This window comes from Schistocerca nitens, chromosome 11 (assembly GCF_023898315.1).
Source record: "Schistocerca nitens isolate TAMUIC-IGC-003100 chromosome 11, iqSchNite1.1, whole genome shotgun sequence".
Lineage (NCBI taxonomy): Eukaryota > Metazoa > Arthropoda > Insecta > Orthoptera > Acrididae > Schistocerca > Schistocerca nitens.
In genome coordinates this window covers 155,118,437-155,138,163 of record NC_064624.1, presented here as the reverse complement: position 1 = coordinate 155,138,163, position 19,727 = coordinate 155,118,437, and the positions used below count along the sequence as shown (strand labels likewise).

General features: G+C 36.5%; 1 protein-coding gene across 2 annotated transcripts; it reads right to left on the bottom strand.

Moving 5' to 3' along the window:
- Positions 1-6,505: 6,505 nt before the first annotated feature.
- LOC126213437 (uncharacterized) lies at positions 6,506-17,693 on the bottom strand. Of its 2 annotated transcripts, XM_049941176.1 has the most exons (7): positions 17,563-17,693; positions 14,863-14,958; positions 12,535-12,686; positions 12,285-12,431; positions 9,446-12,164; positions 9,219-9,344; positions 6,506-9,122 (listed from the first exon to the last, which is right to left on the bottom strand). In XM_049941176.1, exons 2-5 carry the CDS (start codon positions 14,867-14,869, stop codon positions 10,383-10,385), a joined length of 2,088 nt encoding a protein of 695 aa, XP_049797133.1. In that variant the 5' UTR covers positions 14,870-14,958; positions 17,563-17,693; the 3' UTR covers positions 6,506-9,122; positions 9,219-9,344; positions 9,446-10,382. The 2 variants fall into 2 exon arrangements, with proteins under 2 accessions (XP_049797133.1, XP_049797134.1); XM_049941177.1 differs by lacking the exon at positions 14,863-14,958 and having other exon boundaries at positions 17,563-17,645.
- Between the last annotated feature and the right edge of the window lie 2,034 nt (positions 17,694-19,727).

Here is a 19,727-nt window from a genome sequence, read left to right as displayed (position 1 = left end):
TCGTCTCAGGCGTAACTCATCTGAATTTACTGAATGCCAAGCAAATAAAAAACCTAGACGTTCTTCTCTTCCTGATATGGACATACTATAAATGAAAACAAAAAAGAACCTTATTTGGTGCTCAGTGAATCTTGAGTCAGTGGAGTTGTGTCATTGTCATTTTGTATTGTTTCTAACTGAAGATTTTTATTTACGACTGTTCCACATCCCAAAGTGATTTTTATTTTCTATAACTACCTTTAGACTTTGTATTTACCTCACTATAAGACAACTCAGAATAGAAATTTATGGTCGAAGATGCATCACCAGACCTTCGACCATAGATACCAATATCTATGGTCGAAGCACCAGACAGATAAAATTTAAAATCTTTGGACAACATGTTAGATCTAGAAAAAAACCGTTTTGCACGTTTTTGGGAAGCCTAACACACACATCATTGTGGTCCAAAACCACTCGGAAGTGACGTCAAAATGACGTATAAGCAAACGCGCTGCAGCACACTTGTCGAGTATCGAGATCCGTGGTCGAGTCGAGTTACGTGAAAGTTTTCGGACCACACTGGAGTCATGGAGTGTATGTTAAAAGGTCGGTGCGTGTCTACTGAATCGTGCTGAAACGAGTGTGATCAGCTGATATGTGACCGTAACGTGAAAGAAAGGTGGCTGTTATCGCACGTATACTGTAGCGGAGAAATGGAAATGTATTTATAAATTACGTAGAAGTAAATAAATCGTACGGATTCTCAGCTTATCGGATTTTACCTGTTTCTTGACCATGCTGTGATTGATCTGCTTATTCTGTCGAGGACCAAATAGGTAGCATAAAATGTTATACATCTAAATAATAAATGCAGTATTTCCGTTACACATTCCATAAACCATCATGTATAACCGTTGAGAGAAGCTAAACATTGCCATTGCTTACGAGAAATAGCATTTGTTGTCGAGTACGCAGCTCATACTGGGGGAAAAAACAAACTTAAGAATAGTGTCGTGATAAGGCTATAAATTTTCGTTTCCTGGGATACGTAAGATTCCAGTTCAGTTATAATGAAATATTGGTTTACCAACAGCTGTTACTTGTGTTAAATATATATATATATATATATATTCTAAATTATGCCTCACAGGAAGTTAATGCCTTTTGCCTTCTTCTCAGTTAATTGTGAAAACAACTTTTCAGAAGAAGCAGGCTTTGTTATACATTTAAGGGGTAGTTGTTTGGCTATACATAGGACAGCTAATCTTTTATATTAATAATAGTTTCTATGATCATACAAATGAATTTTGATCATGCAAAAGCGGCCTTAAAGGATCATGAAAGAAACCTCCAAGGGCAACATAAAATTCTTTAAAAAACTACTTCCTGTGTTCATTATACCACAGTTAAATTAGTAAGAATACTTGTGTGTTGTGCCATGCAGTGTCACACAAAAACTGTATATGATTTAAGAAGAATGGGTAAATAACTTGACTGCATAAGAAACAAGGCAGTTTGCTATGGGGTGCATAGCTCACTCAGCAAGAAATAAGAGTAAATGACAGGCTGTGTTACAAAGAGTGTTGTCTTAAACCTTTCACATTATTTCCACTTTCCTGGCAATTTAACTATGCACAATTCATAGCTGAATGAAATATTTCATTTTATATATGAATCCAGGTCATGTGGACTTTCTTCTCATGTGGCTGTGACTTCAGTTTTGGAAAATTTTACAAAAAATTTACAAACAACAGAACACTATGAAGCTTTCCATAAAGCATTATTGTAACCGTTCTTACTGTGAGAGCATATAAAAATTAGTTCTGCACCCCTCCAGTATCACAGTACATTTACATTTTGCACCACATAATGCAGAGTAACGGTAGATTTGATTCAGATGTTCAAATACTGAGAGATGTAAGATATTTATTGTGCTACACAGTTTTGATTAAGAAATTGTCTCCAGAAAACACTTGTTTTTACTAATGCTTCTAGTATCCTGTAAATAATGAGATAATCTGATACACTACAGTCTGACAAGACGACCAAATTTAAAGAGACTACAGTAACAGCTATGTTACATTAACTGTGATTAGGAAGACAGGCTACTGTTTGCCTTGCAGATAACACTGAAAGAAAATCATTTCTGCTGCCATCTGTAAATTAAGTAGCAGTCTGACTTCCTATTGAGATAAAGCCATGTGTTATTTAAACTTGTTGTTGATGCTGTGATACATACAGGTTTTGAATTTTGAAAATTCCAGTAACACTTCAAATTAAAGTAAATGAGACATTGGTAACAAATGCATGTAGTGTTGCAAACTTCTTAAATAGGTGCAGTACTTTGTATCTGTTACTGACAGCTTCAAGTTATCATGTTCAGTTAACAGTGCAATTGAACATCTGAGACCACTCCCTACAAATAACTTCAGTAAAATAGAAATGACACTCACTTCTCCCTAAGTAGCAGCATCCATCATAAAATCCTTAAAGTATTCTAGTGAAGTTTTTCAAAGTGTATTCATGTGAGTTGAGTTGTACCTCAAATTATTTGTGTAATCAATCTCTTATCAGTGGAACATTTCCAGGCTGGCTAAAATATGCCTAAGTTAAGCCTCTGTACAAGAAGAGCGTTAAAGAGATACTATCAAATTATTGATCATTTTCACTTTTGCTGGCGTCTTCAAAAATATTTGAAAAGGTTGTGTCTAAGCATCTTCTTAAGCATCCGACTGCAAACAATATATCATCCAAGTCACAGTTTGGGTTCCTTATGCTTACTGATATAGAGAAGGGTATTTGTACATACAGTGGGAATAATTCATAAGACACAAGTTAGAGGCTACTGGCATTCTCTGTGACCTGTCAAAAGCCCTTGACTATGAATCACAGCTTTCTCTCAAGAGAATTAGAATATTGTGATGTCACTGGCAGTGCTGCAAAATGGTTAGAGTCTGACCTAACTAAAAGGAAACAAGGGTGTCACTGCAAATACATGCAGAGTAAGCAAATAGTCTTCGTCTGATTGGGAAGTAATTACACGTGGTGCTCCTCAAGGTTCCATCTTGAATCTGTTGTTTATTCCTGTCTACAGTAATGACCTCATCTGTTAAATTGCCAGATGCTAAGTTTGTTTTGTTGGCACATGACACAAACATTGCAACAAATAGCAAGTCAAGTACAGATTTAGAAATTGGTACTAATCAAATTTTCACTTACAATAAATGGTTTAGAAGTAATTTACTGTCATTAAACTTTTGGAAAGACCCACTATATGCAGATAAGAACCTGTAAGAAATTTGTTTCCAGGATGTGTATAATGTACGAAGACATGCAGATAGAAGCAGTTGACAGTGTTAAATTTCTCGGGTTACAACTCAGTAATAAATTCATTTAGGAAGGGTGTGTACCACAAAATTGCTGAAGCACCTAAACAAGTTTGTATTTGCAATGGGAATGATGTCAGATGTAAGAGATAGAAAAAAAACTTGCTTACTTCATTTGCTTTCATATTTTGGGGTACCTCGTCAAACCGAGCAAAAGTTTTTAGACTGCAGAAGCATGTAATAAGACTCAATTGTGTTGCAAATTCCATATAATCAAGTACAAATCTGAGCAAGGAAGTGGGTATTCTAACCAATGCTTCAGTATATTTATCCCTTAAAGAAATTGGTTGCCAATAACATGTTTATTTCCAGACAATAGCTCAGCACTTAGTAAAATACTAGGATCAATAAGACCTAAAATTGCTTACCTTAGTCCAAAGAGGAGTCCAGTTTACAGGAACACACATTTTCAATAAAGTGCCAGCTACCATTAAAAAGTTTGATTCAGAAACAGCACAGTTTAAACAGAGTTTGAAAGATTTTTAGGCAGGCAGCTCCTCTATAAATGAATATCTTAACAGGGACTGTTAGACCAGCTTAAGTAAAAATGTCTTAGATTTGGTTTTACAACAGTTAAGATTAGGTGTTGTGTGTATGATAAATTTGTTAAAAGTGCATAACTGTTTCATTCTGAGTGTATTAATTCTGTAAACGTTGGCAGTCCCAGTTTATCTGTTATGTATTCACATATCTTTAAAGTATCCTGACATGTGATCAGGGAAGTGTTATATTCAGATGGTCTTTGTTTTTTATGTTGTACTTTGACATATTCCATATCCAAGAAACCCATCTCATTTTTGGGTCTATAGAATGAGAACTGAATCTAATGTAGTAAAATACATCTGAGGATGTTAAACATGGCTTCAGTTATCAGCATAGATGTGTAGCCATTTCAGTTGCTAAGATGAGTACTTAAAGATACCAGTGATATTTATTATGGGTTTATTATGTTAATCATACCTGTGTACACCCAATGCAATTGATAATCAACTCGTATGGCTATAATTTATATGTAAAATATTGTCAGGATAGAACAATTGTCATATCCAATCGCTCAATGAACACTACTATTATGTCAGGTCTTTCGTTCCACTGTTGAATCTTCGAATTGTGTGTAATGAACTGGCAAGAGCTACAGACAGTGCCATGATATACAGCCAAGCATTTTAAATGCATGTTGAATCAGAGCTTGAAGATGATACTCATTAGTTAAAAACCTTTGTTGAATTTGTATACCATTACTTTAATATTTCCATTCCCCTCAAAACATTGGTAATACAACCCTCAAAACATTGGTAAAACAAACCACAGTAAGGATTGTACACTAAATTAATTCCTCTGCAACAGGAACAACACCCCTTTAAACATACATCTGCAAGTCGTGGTTTCACCTTCTACAATACTTCACTCCCGGTCTCACTCCCTTCCCAAGGACTGCACACTTTTCATGTCTTTACACATACTGTTACATCAGTGTGCAAATTTTAGTCTTTGTATTTTATCCTTGCTACCTTCAGAATTTCCTAGTGTATAGTCCAGCCAACAGTGTCAAAAGCTTTCTCTATATCCTCTTGTAAGATTTTTCATAGGACCAATACTGCCTCATGTGTTGCTACTTTTTCCCAGATACCAAAGTAATGTTTCCTGAGGTCAGTTGGCACCTACCAGTTTGTCCACTATTCTTTACTTATTTTGTGTCAAACTACAACCATGACTTGCCACACTGATAGTTCTGTAATATTTCCAACTTTCAGTGCCTGGTTTTCTTGGAATAGGAATTATTACTTCCTTCTGAAACGTGAAGGTTTTTCACTTGTCTCTTATCTTGCATACCACATGAAATAGTTCGACTTGGCTGTCTGTCTGAAGGATCTCCACAAATGTGAGGGAATGTCTACTCTTAGTCTCCCACCTAGTCTTCATCTGTCTCTTATAATATTGTACTCTAATTTCTCTTGTTATAGTAAACAGTTTAAGTAAGAGCCCGTATTTACTCTTTTGATGAATTTTATACACAATCTAATGTACCTTAGGTTAAAGGTAAGTTAAACAATCCCCATTCTTCCTGCTACAATAAAAATATTCACAAAGAATATGTACAATCTGAATGCCTTGACACAGTGTATTTTTTGGAAAGTGGTCCATACATGAAGGTAGTTACCAGTCCTTTGTGTATTTAATAAAGTTTTTTCTGCTCTGTTCATATAACACTAAGGTTTTTGGTTAATCTATCTCTACAATAGGATGCAGCTGGCTGAAATATCCAGAAAGGATATGGAAATAACTTAATCCAACAAAAGTGACTGCTTATGGCAACCTTTATACTTTTGGGGAGCCCTGCCTCCTTCTCACGAGTTTGTAAATGACTTTTTTCTTAATCTTCCTTAATGTAGCACAAATCAACTCTTCCATCATAAGTTACCAGCAACAACAGAGTGAAACTGAAATAAGGTTGTGATACATAAGGAATATCAGTCACACGTTACCTATGTGGATCGCTAGTGTTTGTAACAGAAGCCTCTTTAAGAAATTTAATAAATCTAAAAGGAAAACTTAGCAGCAGAGTGCAAAATCACATGACATTCAAGGCAAAGGTTTCTTAGTTGCATGTGAAACATACCTTGAAGAATATACTTTGCTCCTGCTGATCTAAACCACTTAAAAGGGTTCAAAGTTGTACTGAAGTATCACCATTATGTAGTACTACTACTGAATGCAGCCTGTTTTGTCGGCTTTGGTGAATAATAGTCAGTAAAAACCTTACTAATTTATATGAAGCTGGTACCTGTACAGATACCATTGGTGATCTTGCAGCTCTCTAAGAATGAAATCCAGACCTTTAGCCACTTACAGGTGTTGATAATTAGGTACATTCTGCACACAATTTCTGATCTGTTATTGCCACATTTCCCACACACACACACACACACACACACACACACACAACTCAGGTCACCAAGCTACAGAATTATTATACAGAAACAAAAAATATAAATATCAATCTATTTTATTGGGCATTTACATATTATTACACCTTACTACAATCAACGTTAAAAATATTACATGAACATAAATCCATCTGCCACACAGCAAAAAATAAGCTTAAATGGATAATTCAAAATTTAACTTGACACAGAATAGCCTTAAAAAATTGAAATTGTATCAAGTGTCATCAGTGAAGAACTAAACATTTTTAAGTGTTGACACATGAACTGCAATACAACATAATGGGTTACAAATACTCAGTTTAAGAATATAAAACATTTCTCCAACCACAGTTTTACTTCACTTGGCTCATACTGGAAGGAAATCCTAGGTTTACCACCTGACAGTGGATCAATACTGTGGCTATGGCAATCTCTTCCACAGTCACCAACTGAGGAACTGTTTATAGTTTGTACAGAAAATTTGAAAACTGTTTTTCATATCAATCAGGACACTCATTTCTAAAGCACCTCCTTTAACTGTCTCAAAGATAGCTGAAACACTATCTCTCTGCTTCTCCAGCAAATCAGCACACACACACACACACACACACACACACACACACACACACACTCTAACAATAGCTTGTAAAGGAAATACAAATTCAGGTGCACAATGGAATGACATCATACAGCCAATAATTTGGCTCTAGATACATTTATTGATAATTTCACTGGGACACACATACCAGGTCTAACGAATACTACATTTTACCCCATTGAAAAAAATTATATTCACACATATTGGACCTTGTAATGTACAAATAAAGCATTGTTTGACGAGACTAGATTGCAGAATCATGCTGACGAGTGGCACAAGGAATAAAGCAATCACATGATTTATTACAAACATGGTATAGGTGCCAATGGAGGAGTGAAACCATCACGTTTTTCTATCAGAGCTGTTAGCAAAGAGATCTTTTGAAGAAGTACAGGGATAGTTGTTATATGCAACACACAAAACTACAACACGATATGCCTTTATTTTTTTATAGCTGTAAAGAGTAATGTGGGTTATTTGGTTTTCTTTTTCATTCAAGTTGAAAATGCGAGATCCATTCATGAAGCACTAGCCATTTTCAAGGATTGGAATCCCACTTACTGGGTTACTGATTTCTTATAGTCAGAGACAAACGCAACTGATCAAGCATATCCTCAGACAAAAGTTTACTTGTGCCTTTTCAGTCAAACAGGTTTGAGGAAGATGGCTGAATAAATACCAAATGACATGAAGAGATTTCTGGGCATGTGGCAAGAAATTTCAGAATCACCAACAGAGAATTTACAGATCATATAGAAGAGATAGTGAGGCTTCTCAGAGAAACGAATATGCATCACCGTACGTTTAACAGCAGTGGCTATTGATACATGAAAAGTCAGTGGAAGCTTATGAGGACAAGGGCAATTTTGATACCATTGACATTACAAGTGTTGACACCATGAACAAGATTTTAAACATTTTTTTTCCTAAAATGGAACACAGATGGGACCTTCAATGGGGCTACTAGGGATATAAGAAATCAATTTCTTCCAAGCCTAATTAGAAAGTACTGTCTGTAGAATTCTGCCATCAAATCATAACAGACATTTTCCACTGTTTTTTCATTTTTTTTTTAAAAAAAAGCAAGTTTGTGAAACATGTCATGCAGTGATATGCACCAGGGAAAGTTGAATTAACTGCAAGATTAGTGAATGTGAAGTTGGACAATGTTTTGTATGGAGAGTACAATGTTCAAAGACTAATTATGTTGTAAGCTTTGCTCTACCAAACTGCGCATGTGAAGATTTTGAGATATATAAATACCCATGCAAGCATTTCTGTGCAATCTTTATTTTCTATCCAGAGTAGGGTTTTGATAAAATACCAGAAAGCTGCAGGAATAGCCCATTAATCTGTCTTCACGATATGTACAGGTTTGGTTTCAGAAGTGTGTCTGCAGTAATTTCACATGAAGACAGTAGCAATGAGGACACAGTTGAGGAAACACATAGAGCATCACACTGATACCATAACCATTTCTTTGCAGCAATTTGAAGTGAAGGTGTTGTTCAAACAGGTTTATAATCTCACATACAACTGTATCAACAGTGAAACACTATGAAAAGTACTTGAATCACTCAGCAACTGTGTGCCAGATTTGCAGTTAGCAAACCCTGAAATTTGTGGTCTCCCCACAGCTGTGCCATCAAATTCCCAACAATAATATTAAGTAAGATGCCATTACTTTTACAGGGCCTGGCATAAAGACCCCTCTCATTGTAATTTCATATATTTGTGCCTTAATGGATAATTAACTAATAAGGAATAGATCACATGGAGGTCATAGCATTCCATTTGAAGGATCAAACAATAAGAGCTACCTAAAAAATACAAATAAGGGAGAGATCTTTATGCCAAGTTCTGTAAGCAAACTTTGTCACACATTTGAATTTTTAAGTAGCAGTAGTGAAAAATATTTCTCTGTGGAAAGTTAATAAGGTAGTTATATTGACCGTGATTTGTATTTCCTTTACCCAAGCAACAATGTCTACTTCTCATTACAAGAAATTCTTGGATAGTTGAGAAACTGTTCAAAAATTACAATCAAGTTGCAAACATTTATGTGCCACAACAAATGGCAGTTTGATACACACGTGAAATACTATATCGATTGTTTTCCTTCAGGAATACTATCAATCTTCCAAGATATCCTTGGAATATAACAGTCTTGATGCAATCTGGTGTGAATTTTCCCATGGACTGAAGGCCAGAAATCCATCATAACTGAACCTAACAAATAAATTAACAACAAGTAATTGAGTTATGCAACATGAAGACAACTGATACACATGTTTTCAAGGCACAATTCCAAAATTTAGTACTCACTTCTTTTGGTGCCCAATGACATTGCTCACCAGCTGCAATGCCCAGAACTACTTTACAACTGAATTTAATAAACATTACTGGTATTCCAGTAACAGTAATCGCTTCTGTGTGGTACCTGCAGTAACTCTGCAAAGTTATTAAGAACATTAGAACCAAGGTGGTAGATATCCAATATGTAGGTAACTGATACACATTAAGCTTCCAAAGCAAATAAAGTCAATACTTACTTCATTTGGTCCCAATGACATTGCTGACCAGATACCATATCAAGGAAACACCATACTCTTCTGTCAGAGTGATACTGGGCAATCTCATGTTCATTAACAGGGCAGTCTATCTTTTTCTCTGTTTCACGTGAATCACTAGATATGTATTGAAGCAAGTGAGAGCAAGTGCATTCTTACTTGGAAAAAGAAATGCAAAATCTTTCCTCCATCAGTCATACGACATCTCAATGCCACTAAGATATATCTTATTTATTTTTTCCACCTTTTCAATTCTCAACATTGTCCCATATTTGAATTAACCTAATTTAAAGTTAAAATCTTTTACTTCATATTTTAAAAAGTTTGCAAGTTCTACACTACCATCTAGTTTAATTCATCAGAAAAATCTTTTCTCTGATGAACAACGAAAAATCCAGGATGGAATGTAACAATATTATGAAAAGGATAGTAGTTGTTGCTCACCAAATGGTGAAGATGCTGAGTCACAGAAAGGCACAACAAAAAGACTGTCGGACTTATCTTTCGGGCAACAAGGGCCTTTTCAAAAGCGCGCGCGCACACTCGCTCACTCACAAACACACACACAAATGTAGCAACTATCCTTTTTATAATATTTTATCTATTGCTACTTCGAAATTCAAATGTGCAACAAAGTTTAAAAGCAGAGACCAACATAAAGACCTCGTAGCATTCCATCTCGAGGATCAGAAATGACGGAGCTTATTTGTATTTTACATAGACAAAGAGCTATCTAAAATTCAAATAAACCGTCATTTCTTACCCTTCAAATGGGAAGTTATAATGTGTTTAAGACAGATCTTGTAAGGCTTTTGGCATCGTTCTTCACTATTGTTTGGAAGTTGATGGCACTGCTAATGGGAGACCACCAACTTCAGGATTTGCTAATTGCAAATCTTGCACACAGTTGCTCAGTGATTCAAGTACTTTTTGTTTCGCTGTTGCTGCAGTTGTATGTGAGATTATAAATCTGTTTACACAGCTCCCTTGCTTCAAACTGCTGCAAAGGAATATTCTGGGTTTGAACAACACCATCTGTATTTGCTGCCTCGACAGCCTCCTCAACCTCGACAGCCTCCTCAGCTGTTTCAACTGCCTCCTCAACAGCTTCGTCACTACTACTGCCTTCATATGAAATTACTGAAGAGCCACTTCTAAAGCCCACCCCATACATTTCATCAAGACAGATTAATGGACTAGTCTTATAACTTTCTGGCATTTTATCAAAACCCCACTCTGGATAAAAAATAAAGATTGCACAGAAATGCTTGCATGAGTATTTATATCTCCGAAAATCTTCACATGTGCAATCTGGTATATCAAAGTTTACAACATAATTACAGTTTTTGGACTTTGCACTCTCCACACAAAATGAACCATCCGATCTCCTACTCACTGATCTTGCAGTTAACTCAACTTTTGCTGATCCATATCGCTGCATGACATGTTTCACAAACTTGTTTCTTTTTTTATGCAAAAACAGTGGAACATCTTTGTTATAAGCTTTGATGGCAGAATTCTGCAGACAGTACTTTCTAATTAGGCTTGGAAGAAACTGGTTTATTATAACCTTAGTAACCCCAGTTAAAGTCCTGTCTGAATTGTGTTTAAGGAAAAAATGTTTTACAACCTTGTTCATGGCTTCAACTCCATTTGTAGTGTCAATAGTTGCAAATCTGCCCTTGTCCTCATACGCTTTCACCCATCTTTCACATACCGTTAGCCATTGCTGTTGAAAGTATGGCCATGAACGCTCGTTTCTCCGAGAAACCTCATGCGTTCGCAACTCTTCTACGCGATCTCTAAATTCTCTCTCTGTTAGTGATTCTGGAATTTCTTGCCACATATCCAGAAATGTCTTCATGTCATTTGGTACACGTAGATTATCCTTTTTTTTCAACCATCTTCCCCATGCCTGTTTTCGATGGAAAAGGCACAAGTAAACTTTTGTCTGAGGGAATGCTTGCTCAATTGCATTTATCTCTGACTCCGAGAAATCAGTAACCCAATAGAGGGGATTCCAATCCTTGTTCCAGTCCTTGAAAATGTCTAGTGCTTCATGAATGGATCTTGCATTTTCAATCTGAATGAAAAAAAAAAAACCGACAACCAAATAGCCCACATTACTCTTCACAGCTATAAAAAATAAAGGAATATCATATGTTGTTGTTTTGTATGTTGCATCTAACAAACAACTACCCCCATACTTCTTCAAAAGATCTCTCTGCCAACTGCTCTGATAGCAAAAAAGTAATGGTTTCACTTCTCCATTGGCTCCCGTACAATGTCTATAATAAATCATGTGATTGCTCGAGTCTTTGTGCCACTCATCAACCTGATTCTGCAGTCTAGTCTCGTCAAACAATACTTTATTTGTACCATAAAGGGTCCGATAAATGTGACTGTAAATAGTTTTCTCTGTGGGGTAAAAGGTAGTATTCATTTGACCTGGTATGTGTGTCCCAGTGAAACTGATTTCAACAAATCTGTCTAGAGCCAACTTAATGACTTTGAGAGATGTCATGCCACTGAGTACTAAGTTTTTGATTTCCTTTACAAGTGAAGGATGTATGTACCCACTTGCTTCAACACATTCAGTAGCATGTGTGTGTGCACTTGCTGGGGAAGCAGTCAAATAATAACGTAGATAGCTCTTAGGCGGGCATGGCAATGCCAAATCTTTCTGTAGACTTGCAAGAACCTGTAAGACAAAAATGTATCAATTATTTAATTAAGAGCATTAAAAACAACAGATTTTAAAGTATACCCTCAACTGATCATGTAAAATTTTCTCGAAGCAGAACCCAAACTGGATACTTACTTTTGCCTTGGTATCCCTGTGTTCAGTTGCTGAGTGCATACTGTAATCAGGATACACCCTTATACACTTCATATTTAAAGTTGCTGGGCAGTTGGATTTTCTAGTATCCATGATCCTCAATCTCTTGCGAGGAGTCACATGGTCTTCCTAAAGAGGGTAAAGAACTACTATAAAATTTATTTAATAAACTTTCCCTGTAACGAACTTGTTTTATGGAAAGTAAGTATATCTTAACACAGCATGATATTACCAAGTGCTCAGGTACACTAGACTCTCTACTTTTATAGTATTTTGGCCCCAAAACACAGTGCCTCGACCACACACTCTCCACTGCAAATGCACAACCAAAAAAGGGGATAGGGACATGTCCCTGCATTTGCTTGAAGAAATGCTTTGTTTTACCTGGAACAGTTAATATATTTTTCACAGACAAAAAAACATTGTTATTGTTAAATAATTCACATATGTTATTGTTAATTAACTAAATACAACGAGAGAAAACATTTCATTCATTTGACAGGTATTGTCAAAGTTCTGAACTGATGGAAGCAGATTGTCTATCTACTTTACATAGTACTGGAGCAAAATTTTACAGGATGTCACACCCATTGTATCTAGCAAAGAAATGGAACTGTCTGCCATGTGCAATGAGGATACCATACTGATTTCGGCCAACTGAAGTGCTTTATTGTGGTTCCAATAAATGTGGAATTAATATTCTTTGTAAACAAAGGAGATGTGAAGAACACTTATGTAGAAAAATGTAATTACTATCAATGTGGGATTAGAAAAATAAACTTAACTAGAAAGACAATAAAGCTAAACATGCCTGTCAATCGGTTCAATGAGCTGACTACTGTTTTACATATCAACACCACAATTATCGAAAACCATAGAAACAATTTCAACATGAACACAGCAGTATAGATTCATTAAAATTATTGGTTAGTTGGCATCTGTCACTTGTTGCTAAAGTGTTAGCACACCGGCTGCTGCTGTATTATAGGCAACAAACAGAGCAGGTCACTCAGCAAGTGCTGTTCAATTTAATTTTCATGTTAAAAAAAGTAGGTTTAGCTCAGTAGAGGCAGAGCACAGGTTGGGATTACGAAAGGATGGGAGACATATACATGTAACTCTGTGCAGTGATGGAAGTGGCCATTATGAAATAACATGAATATGACATGCTCTGCTGACAACTGGTTTTGGAGTGACATATGGCATAACTGTGGCAGACACGACATTTTATAGCCCAGAATTTAAACTCATTTGATAACCTAACCATAACATGATGTGCAATATATCCTAGAAAATGGCTGTCAGCATTCTACAGAAAACTGTTAATCATACTTTGTTCACAACAATTAATACACTGACCACGGGCAGTCGCAGCAGAGCCTCACACCTAATGCTGTTGCCTGGCCTGGCTTGATGGTGAAACATTCAACACTAAGCATGTGGCAGGAAACTAGCTGAAGCTATTCTCTATAAGCAAACTCAAGAAAGAAAGAAAAATTGTATTTCAATGCTAAAAGCAAACTAATTTCTTCCTTTCATTAATTATGGCACCTGAAACTGTCCTCACACAAGCTGCATGGACTGCCAAATTACCAACTTATGAGCAGTCCTGGTTTGTATTCAGTTACAGGTTATAGGTGACAAGCTGATTTCAAATGAAAATGATATGAAGAAGAAATATAAGGAATTAAAAAGTAAATACAATGTCGAAAATGACACAGCAGAGTGTTAGAAATAAAACTGCATCCAAACCTATTAACTAAATAAAAATAATGAAGTAATTTTGATAATATTTTGGTATAAAAAATATGAAAGAATCTGTCAAGACTCAAATCCACAACTTTATATGGATCAGGAATGTTTCTTATCCGTTGCACTATGCCCCACTCTACATTACACAAATGTAAGATTATTTGGTCCCAACGATCATGTGCTACCTTCAACCAGATCAGCCTTTCACATTATGTTAGATGTGAAAGCTAGCTCTAGCACCATAAAGATATTGTAAGGATACATAGTTATGCCTACCGTCTGAAAATGTTGTTTAAGGCCAATCTTGTTGAAGGCAGCAAATGATTGCATGGCGTTCAAACACATCAAGAAAGGAAGTCAGACAAGAAAATGGAAGTGGATTGATCAGCTGTTGTGGCAGTCAGGAAATGGCGAACAGAGATAGTTTGGACCTGATGTATTCAGCACTCTGGAGGAAACCAGCTCCGACAGGAACTGTCAACCAACTAATAATTTTAATCAGCCTATTATCAAATGCAAGTGTGTAAAAATTACTGAGTGTATGGCTGTGAAAATGGATAAATGACAAACAAGTCAACACAGAGGAAAATAATTAATACAATTCTGCCTTGCATATCACAACAACTATTAACAATAACAAAAACAGTCAATTCCATCAATTGTTAGTGCAGCTTAGAAAGAAATGTCCATTTAAAGTAGCCTATATATACAATCCCTAATTCCAGCAAACTAAGTTCTTCCTTGAAGTATACATATATGAACTAAAATGGTAAACCACAGAAAGTAATTAATGCAGCGGTTCACTTACTTTTCATAACATCTGAAGAAGGCTCTTTAAAACGACTACTTCTCACGCAGTATGAAAACCCGGCACAGTTTTCAGCTGATCGAGAAGTGTTTCCACCTGAGAATAAAGTGACCAGTAGCATAAACTGAGGGTAACTACACTTAAGGTTAACTGGGAAACATGAATGAAGAGGGAAATTTTAGGCTTTACAAAATTCAGTTATTTAATGTACACAGCCTTTCATCACATCTGATGTTTTTGACAGCTAAAGTAAGTAAGTGTTATGTTATTAATCATGGATGAGTTAACAAAATTGGGAGTTCATTTGTTTGCTCTTTTGCTTTTATTCCATTGTTATTCACTGACCACAAATTATGTTACTGTTGACTTCAGTTAAATTTGTGATCATAAAATGTTCTTTCAGTTGTGATTATGATCATGAAAAATATTTTCCAAGTGCACATGAAGTTTAATGATCTAGTTTTGGGGTTAACTGATCAGTGCTTCAGTTAACCTCATTTCAAGCATGCCTTGCCTTATGTCAACAAAAGCTTTATTAAGCATAATAATTATGCATACTATGAATTCCAGGTTGTATGTACTAAGAATAAGACAATCACCAATCAAAACTATCCAGTACAACTGATGAAAGTTGAAACTGGTTAATACATCCATGAAAAAGTTTTTGTAAAAATTACAAAATGATTTCTCTCCTACAATTGAAAAATATCAGTTTTCGGCTGTCAAACTCTTAACAAAAGTGGAAGAAAGACCTCTGACTACATTACTTCAATACAACATCCATTAAGCTTAATCACAAAATCTGCAGGCATCTTGGCACAATTTGCAAAGGGATTGAAATGTGTGACAAAGACCTGGGAAAGAGAGCATGATACGACGAATTGCTCACAGAATTCATGAAACTTCCATTACGTACATGAGACACTCCCCTCAAGGACCACAACTTATGATTCTGCATAATCATCATATGAAAAAAAAAAAAACAGCATAATTTTGCATACTCTGCCACATCATACAAGCCATAAGCTATGACTTCTTGTCTTGAAGTCTTACTTAAGTTATTGTATGATACAGGAAATTATCTAATGACAAATAGAGCAAAATCAATCACGATCTGGGCTGGTTAGCCAGAATTCCTCCTTATCACCAACAGAAATAATACAGCACTTTTAAGGCTTATTTGACTGATACACTCCAAACTTCAAAATAATTTGCCATCTATTTCTACTATTGGTATTCCTGACAAGGTTATAGATGCAGACCTCAACATTTCTCCTCCTCGAGAAGTAAACACTATCCAGTAGAAGAACTGAGATAATAACTCCAGAAGACATTTTGCCTCATCCCAAGTCCTATGTTGTGAGACGAAAAACTAAGAAAAATAAATGAATGACTTAATAACTCACTCCCATCATCATTATCTCCAGTAAAAGCCAGATCAATAGAAGAAATTAAAATAAAATCTAGCAGGGCAATAAGAAGAGTGTAGATGTGAAAGAACACCTGTAAGAGAAGTTTAACTTTGAGGGCTTCAAAGTGTCATAACATTCTATACCCTATGAGGACCCATATTCACCAATGAGTATTTCTAAAGACTAAAACAGCTTACATTATCATCAAAATTTCAGTGTGGCGCTGAGAAAATTTTAGATCCTGACAGACTCTGTCTACCAATATAATCCAGGAATCCCAATAGAGTTCCAACATTATCCACACATACTTAAGCAGCCACCTAAGCAGTGGTAATAAGTGAAACATCGTAACATGTATTAATTAAGCGGACAATTATTACTGAGCAATGGTATCCTGAACAAAAAGCTCTCACTCAGCATCCATCAACAATACACCTTTGCTCAGAATTCAGTAGGGAGGCCAAACGTGGTCATGTTGCAACATTTGCATAAAGTGGCATTCATTACAGTGCTATTGATGAAAAAAGTTGTTTCATAGTTGATGTCACTGACCTTGCTGAAACTTTGGTGAGAAACTAAGGATCTTACAGTCATTTGAATTACAGAGCTCCATATCCCTGCACAGACAGTTTTCTAGCTAATCTCTGAATTCAGTACCTCAATGAAATTCAGCTCAGTGCCAGCACAAAGAAAACAGCAGTAATGGATTTGTGCAGTTATGCACTGGAGCTGGTAGTGCAATTAGAAAGAACTACGTAAAATTCCTGGGAAAATGCAGGCTACATTTATGTGGAATACAGAGCCCACGCTCTGGCAATGACATTAGCTGCAAATATACTGCTTTTTATTTTCCTTTTGCATGATTGTTCCCAGGCCCAGAGTCCCATTTTCATGTGTGTGTCTTCTAAATTATGCCATTTACTCGAGACGACGTTTGCGCTTGAGCTGCTGCAATGTTCAGTTTCTCTTACTGTAATACATAGATGACGAACTCACAAACGGCGAATTTTGAAACAAAGTTGCCATTAACTTCCTAAACACCGATCATTAATTACAATATTCCACGTGTATATGTTACAGTAAAGGTAATGTAACAATGCAGCACCTCACAACGAAAACAAAGAAAAAACTGCTTAATACATAAAAAACTCACTTAAAAATTGGAATCAGATCGCGGAAAGCGACATATAAAATTTATTAAAATGAAATCTTAACTGGCAGCAGAAAAAAAGTTATTTTCTAAGGCGCATATTTTTGCCAGCCAATTCTAACATAAAATTATTATTACCTCCTCCAACGAATTACAATAGCCTGAAATCAGGCCATCCTCCGAAACCCTGAAATCTTTCAGAGCGTCACGAAAGATGTTTTCATACACCTGAGACATTTTCCTCGATAGCGAAAACACAACCACTCAAGATACACGGTCAGTATGACAGTGAAGAACAAAGCAGACGCTTTTCCCGCTAACTCGATTCGACCACAGATCTCGATCAGTCGACAAGTGTGCAGCGCGTTTGCGTATACGTCATTTTGACGTCACTTCCGTGTGGTTTTGGACCACAATGATGTGCAACAATGATGTGTCTGTTAAGGCCCGTCCACACGCAAGATCTGTCTGCGCAAATGTCTGCGCACATCACATCTGAGCAGACAGATCGTTGCGTGTGGACAGAAGATTTGCACCAACCTGAGGTGTGTGCAAACCTGGAAGTTGGAGTTGGAGGTTTGAGCGAAACCTCTCAAATCTGTGGGTTCAAACCACATCTGCGCAGACAAGTTGGAGCGTGTGGACAGGAGATCGCCGCAAATCTGGCGCGAAACAGCTGTTTCCTCAGTCTAGTGTTTGTATTTGTGCGCACAGGGCATTAAAATGGCTGATACTCTTTAGTGTTCTCGAGAGCTTGTAAGTGAATTCATTGAAATATATAGAAACCGCCCATGTTTGTGGAAGATTAAAAGTAAAGAATATAGTGCCCGAGACAAAAAGACAGCAGCATACAATGTTCTAATTGAAAAATTGCGGGCAGTTGACGCCTCGGCAAACAGAGAAACAGTAATATATATTTAAAAAAAATTCGTTGCGAACTGTTTACCGAAAAGAGTTATCCAAAGTTCAGAAATCTAGAAGATCTGTTGTAGGAGTAGATCAAGTATACCAGCCATCGTTATGGTATTTTGATCTGCTTGGCAAGCCGTTCGTGAGGAGAAATTGTCCTTCTCATACAAGTACTTTTTCTCATAATATGAGGGGTTACATGCTTTAAGAGATAATTATAAGTGTCGACATCCATCCGCAAATAATTTCGCCAGTCGTTAGGTTCGCCCAGCAACTCTCGCAGTAAATTTACGTGAGAAAACTGCTTTCGCTTTATCAGCCACTGTCTACACCATTTTGACCGCTTTCTCTGTTTCCTGCGGTTGGTCTGAATGTTTTTTCCAACACAAGTTGCGAACACAGACCACAACAGAACTTCCTCCATTTCTATAATTCAAAATAACTGAATTAAATTTTTGACGTTTACGGGGAGCGTCGTCGCTTGCCACTGATATTTCTTTTCTACACCGACAGATGGCGGGCGAGTAGTAGATTGGGGTTTGTGTCGTGTGAACACACCACATTTGCAGCGACCTTTTGCATGTACAGACATCTGCGCCGATGTCTGCGCAGACAGATCGTTGCGTGTGGACCGGGCTTTAGGCTTCCCCACGTTTTTACTCGAAGTTGCTTTGAGGATTTTTTAAATAACAATTGACGATGGAAACTTTCACAATACATTATTTTATTTAAACGTCAATTCCGTAGGACCAAAATGAGGAGTAAATCTCCAAGGTCATGGAACTTGTCAGTACATTAAATTACAACATAAAAGAAATAACAGATAAAAATAAATGTTTATGAACCCGAAAAAAGTTAGTCCACAAGTTTAAGTAAACGCAATCAACAATACAATAAGAATCAGCTTAATTTTTCAAGGAACTCCTCGACAGAATAGAAGGAGTGACCCATGAGGAAACTCTTCAGTTTCGATTTGAAAGCGCGTGGATTACTGCTAAGATTTTTGACTTCGAGTGGTAACTTATTGAAAATGGATGTAGCAGTATACTACACACCTCTCCGCACAAGAGTTAAGGACGTCCGATCCAAATGCCGGTTTGATTTCTGCCGAATACTAACTGAGTGAAGGCTGATTATTCTTGGGAATAAGCTAATTTTGATAACTATAAATGACAGTAAGGAATATATATACTGAAAGGCCAATGTCAAAATACCCAGACTCGTGAACAGGGGTCGAGAATAGGTTCGTGAACTAACAGCAATTATTGCCCGAACCGCCCGTTTCTGAGCCAAAAATATCCTTTTGAAATGGGAAGAGTTATCCCAAAATATAATATCATACGACATATACGAATGAAAATAAGCAAAGCAGAGTAATTTTCGTGTCGAATGAT

Bases quoted from the DNA above. Each gene is read 5' to 3' on its own strand.
- LOC126213437 (XM_049941176.1), bottom strand. The intron at 12,432-12,534 runs GTAATATCATGC...TACCCTCTTTAG, and splicing joins CTAGTGTACCTGAGCACTTG to GAAGACCATGTGACTCCTCG. The intron at 12,165-12,284 runs GTAAGTATCCAG...TTTGTCTTACAG, and splicing joins ACAGGGATACCAAGGCAAAA to GTTCTTGCAAGTCTACAGAA.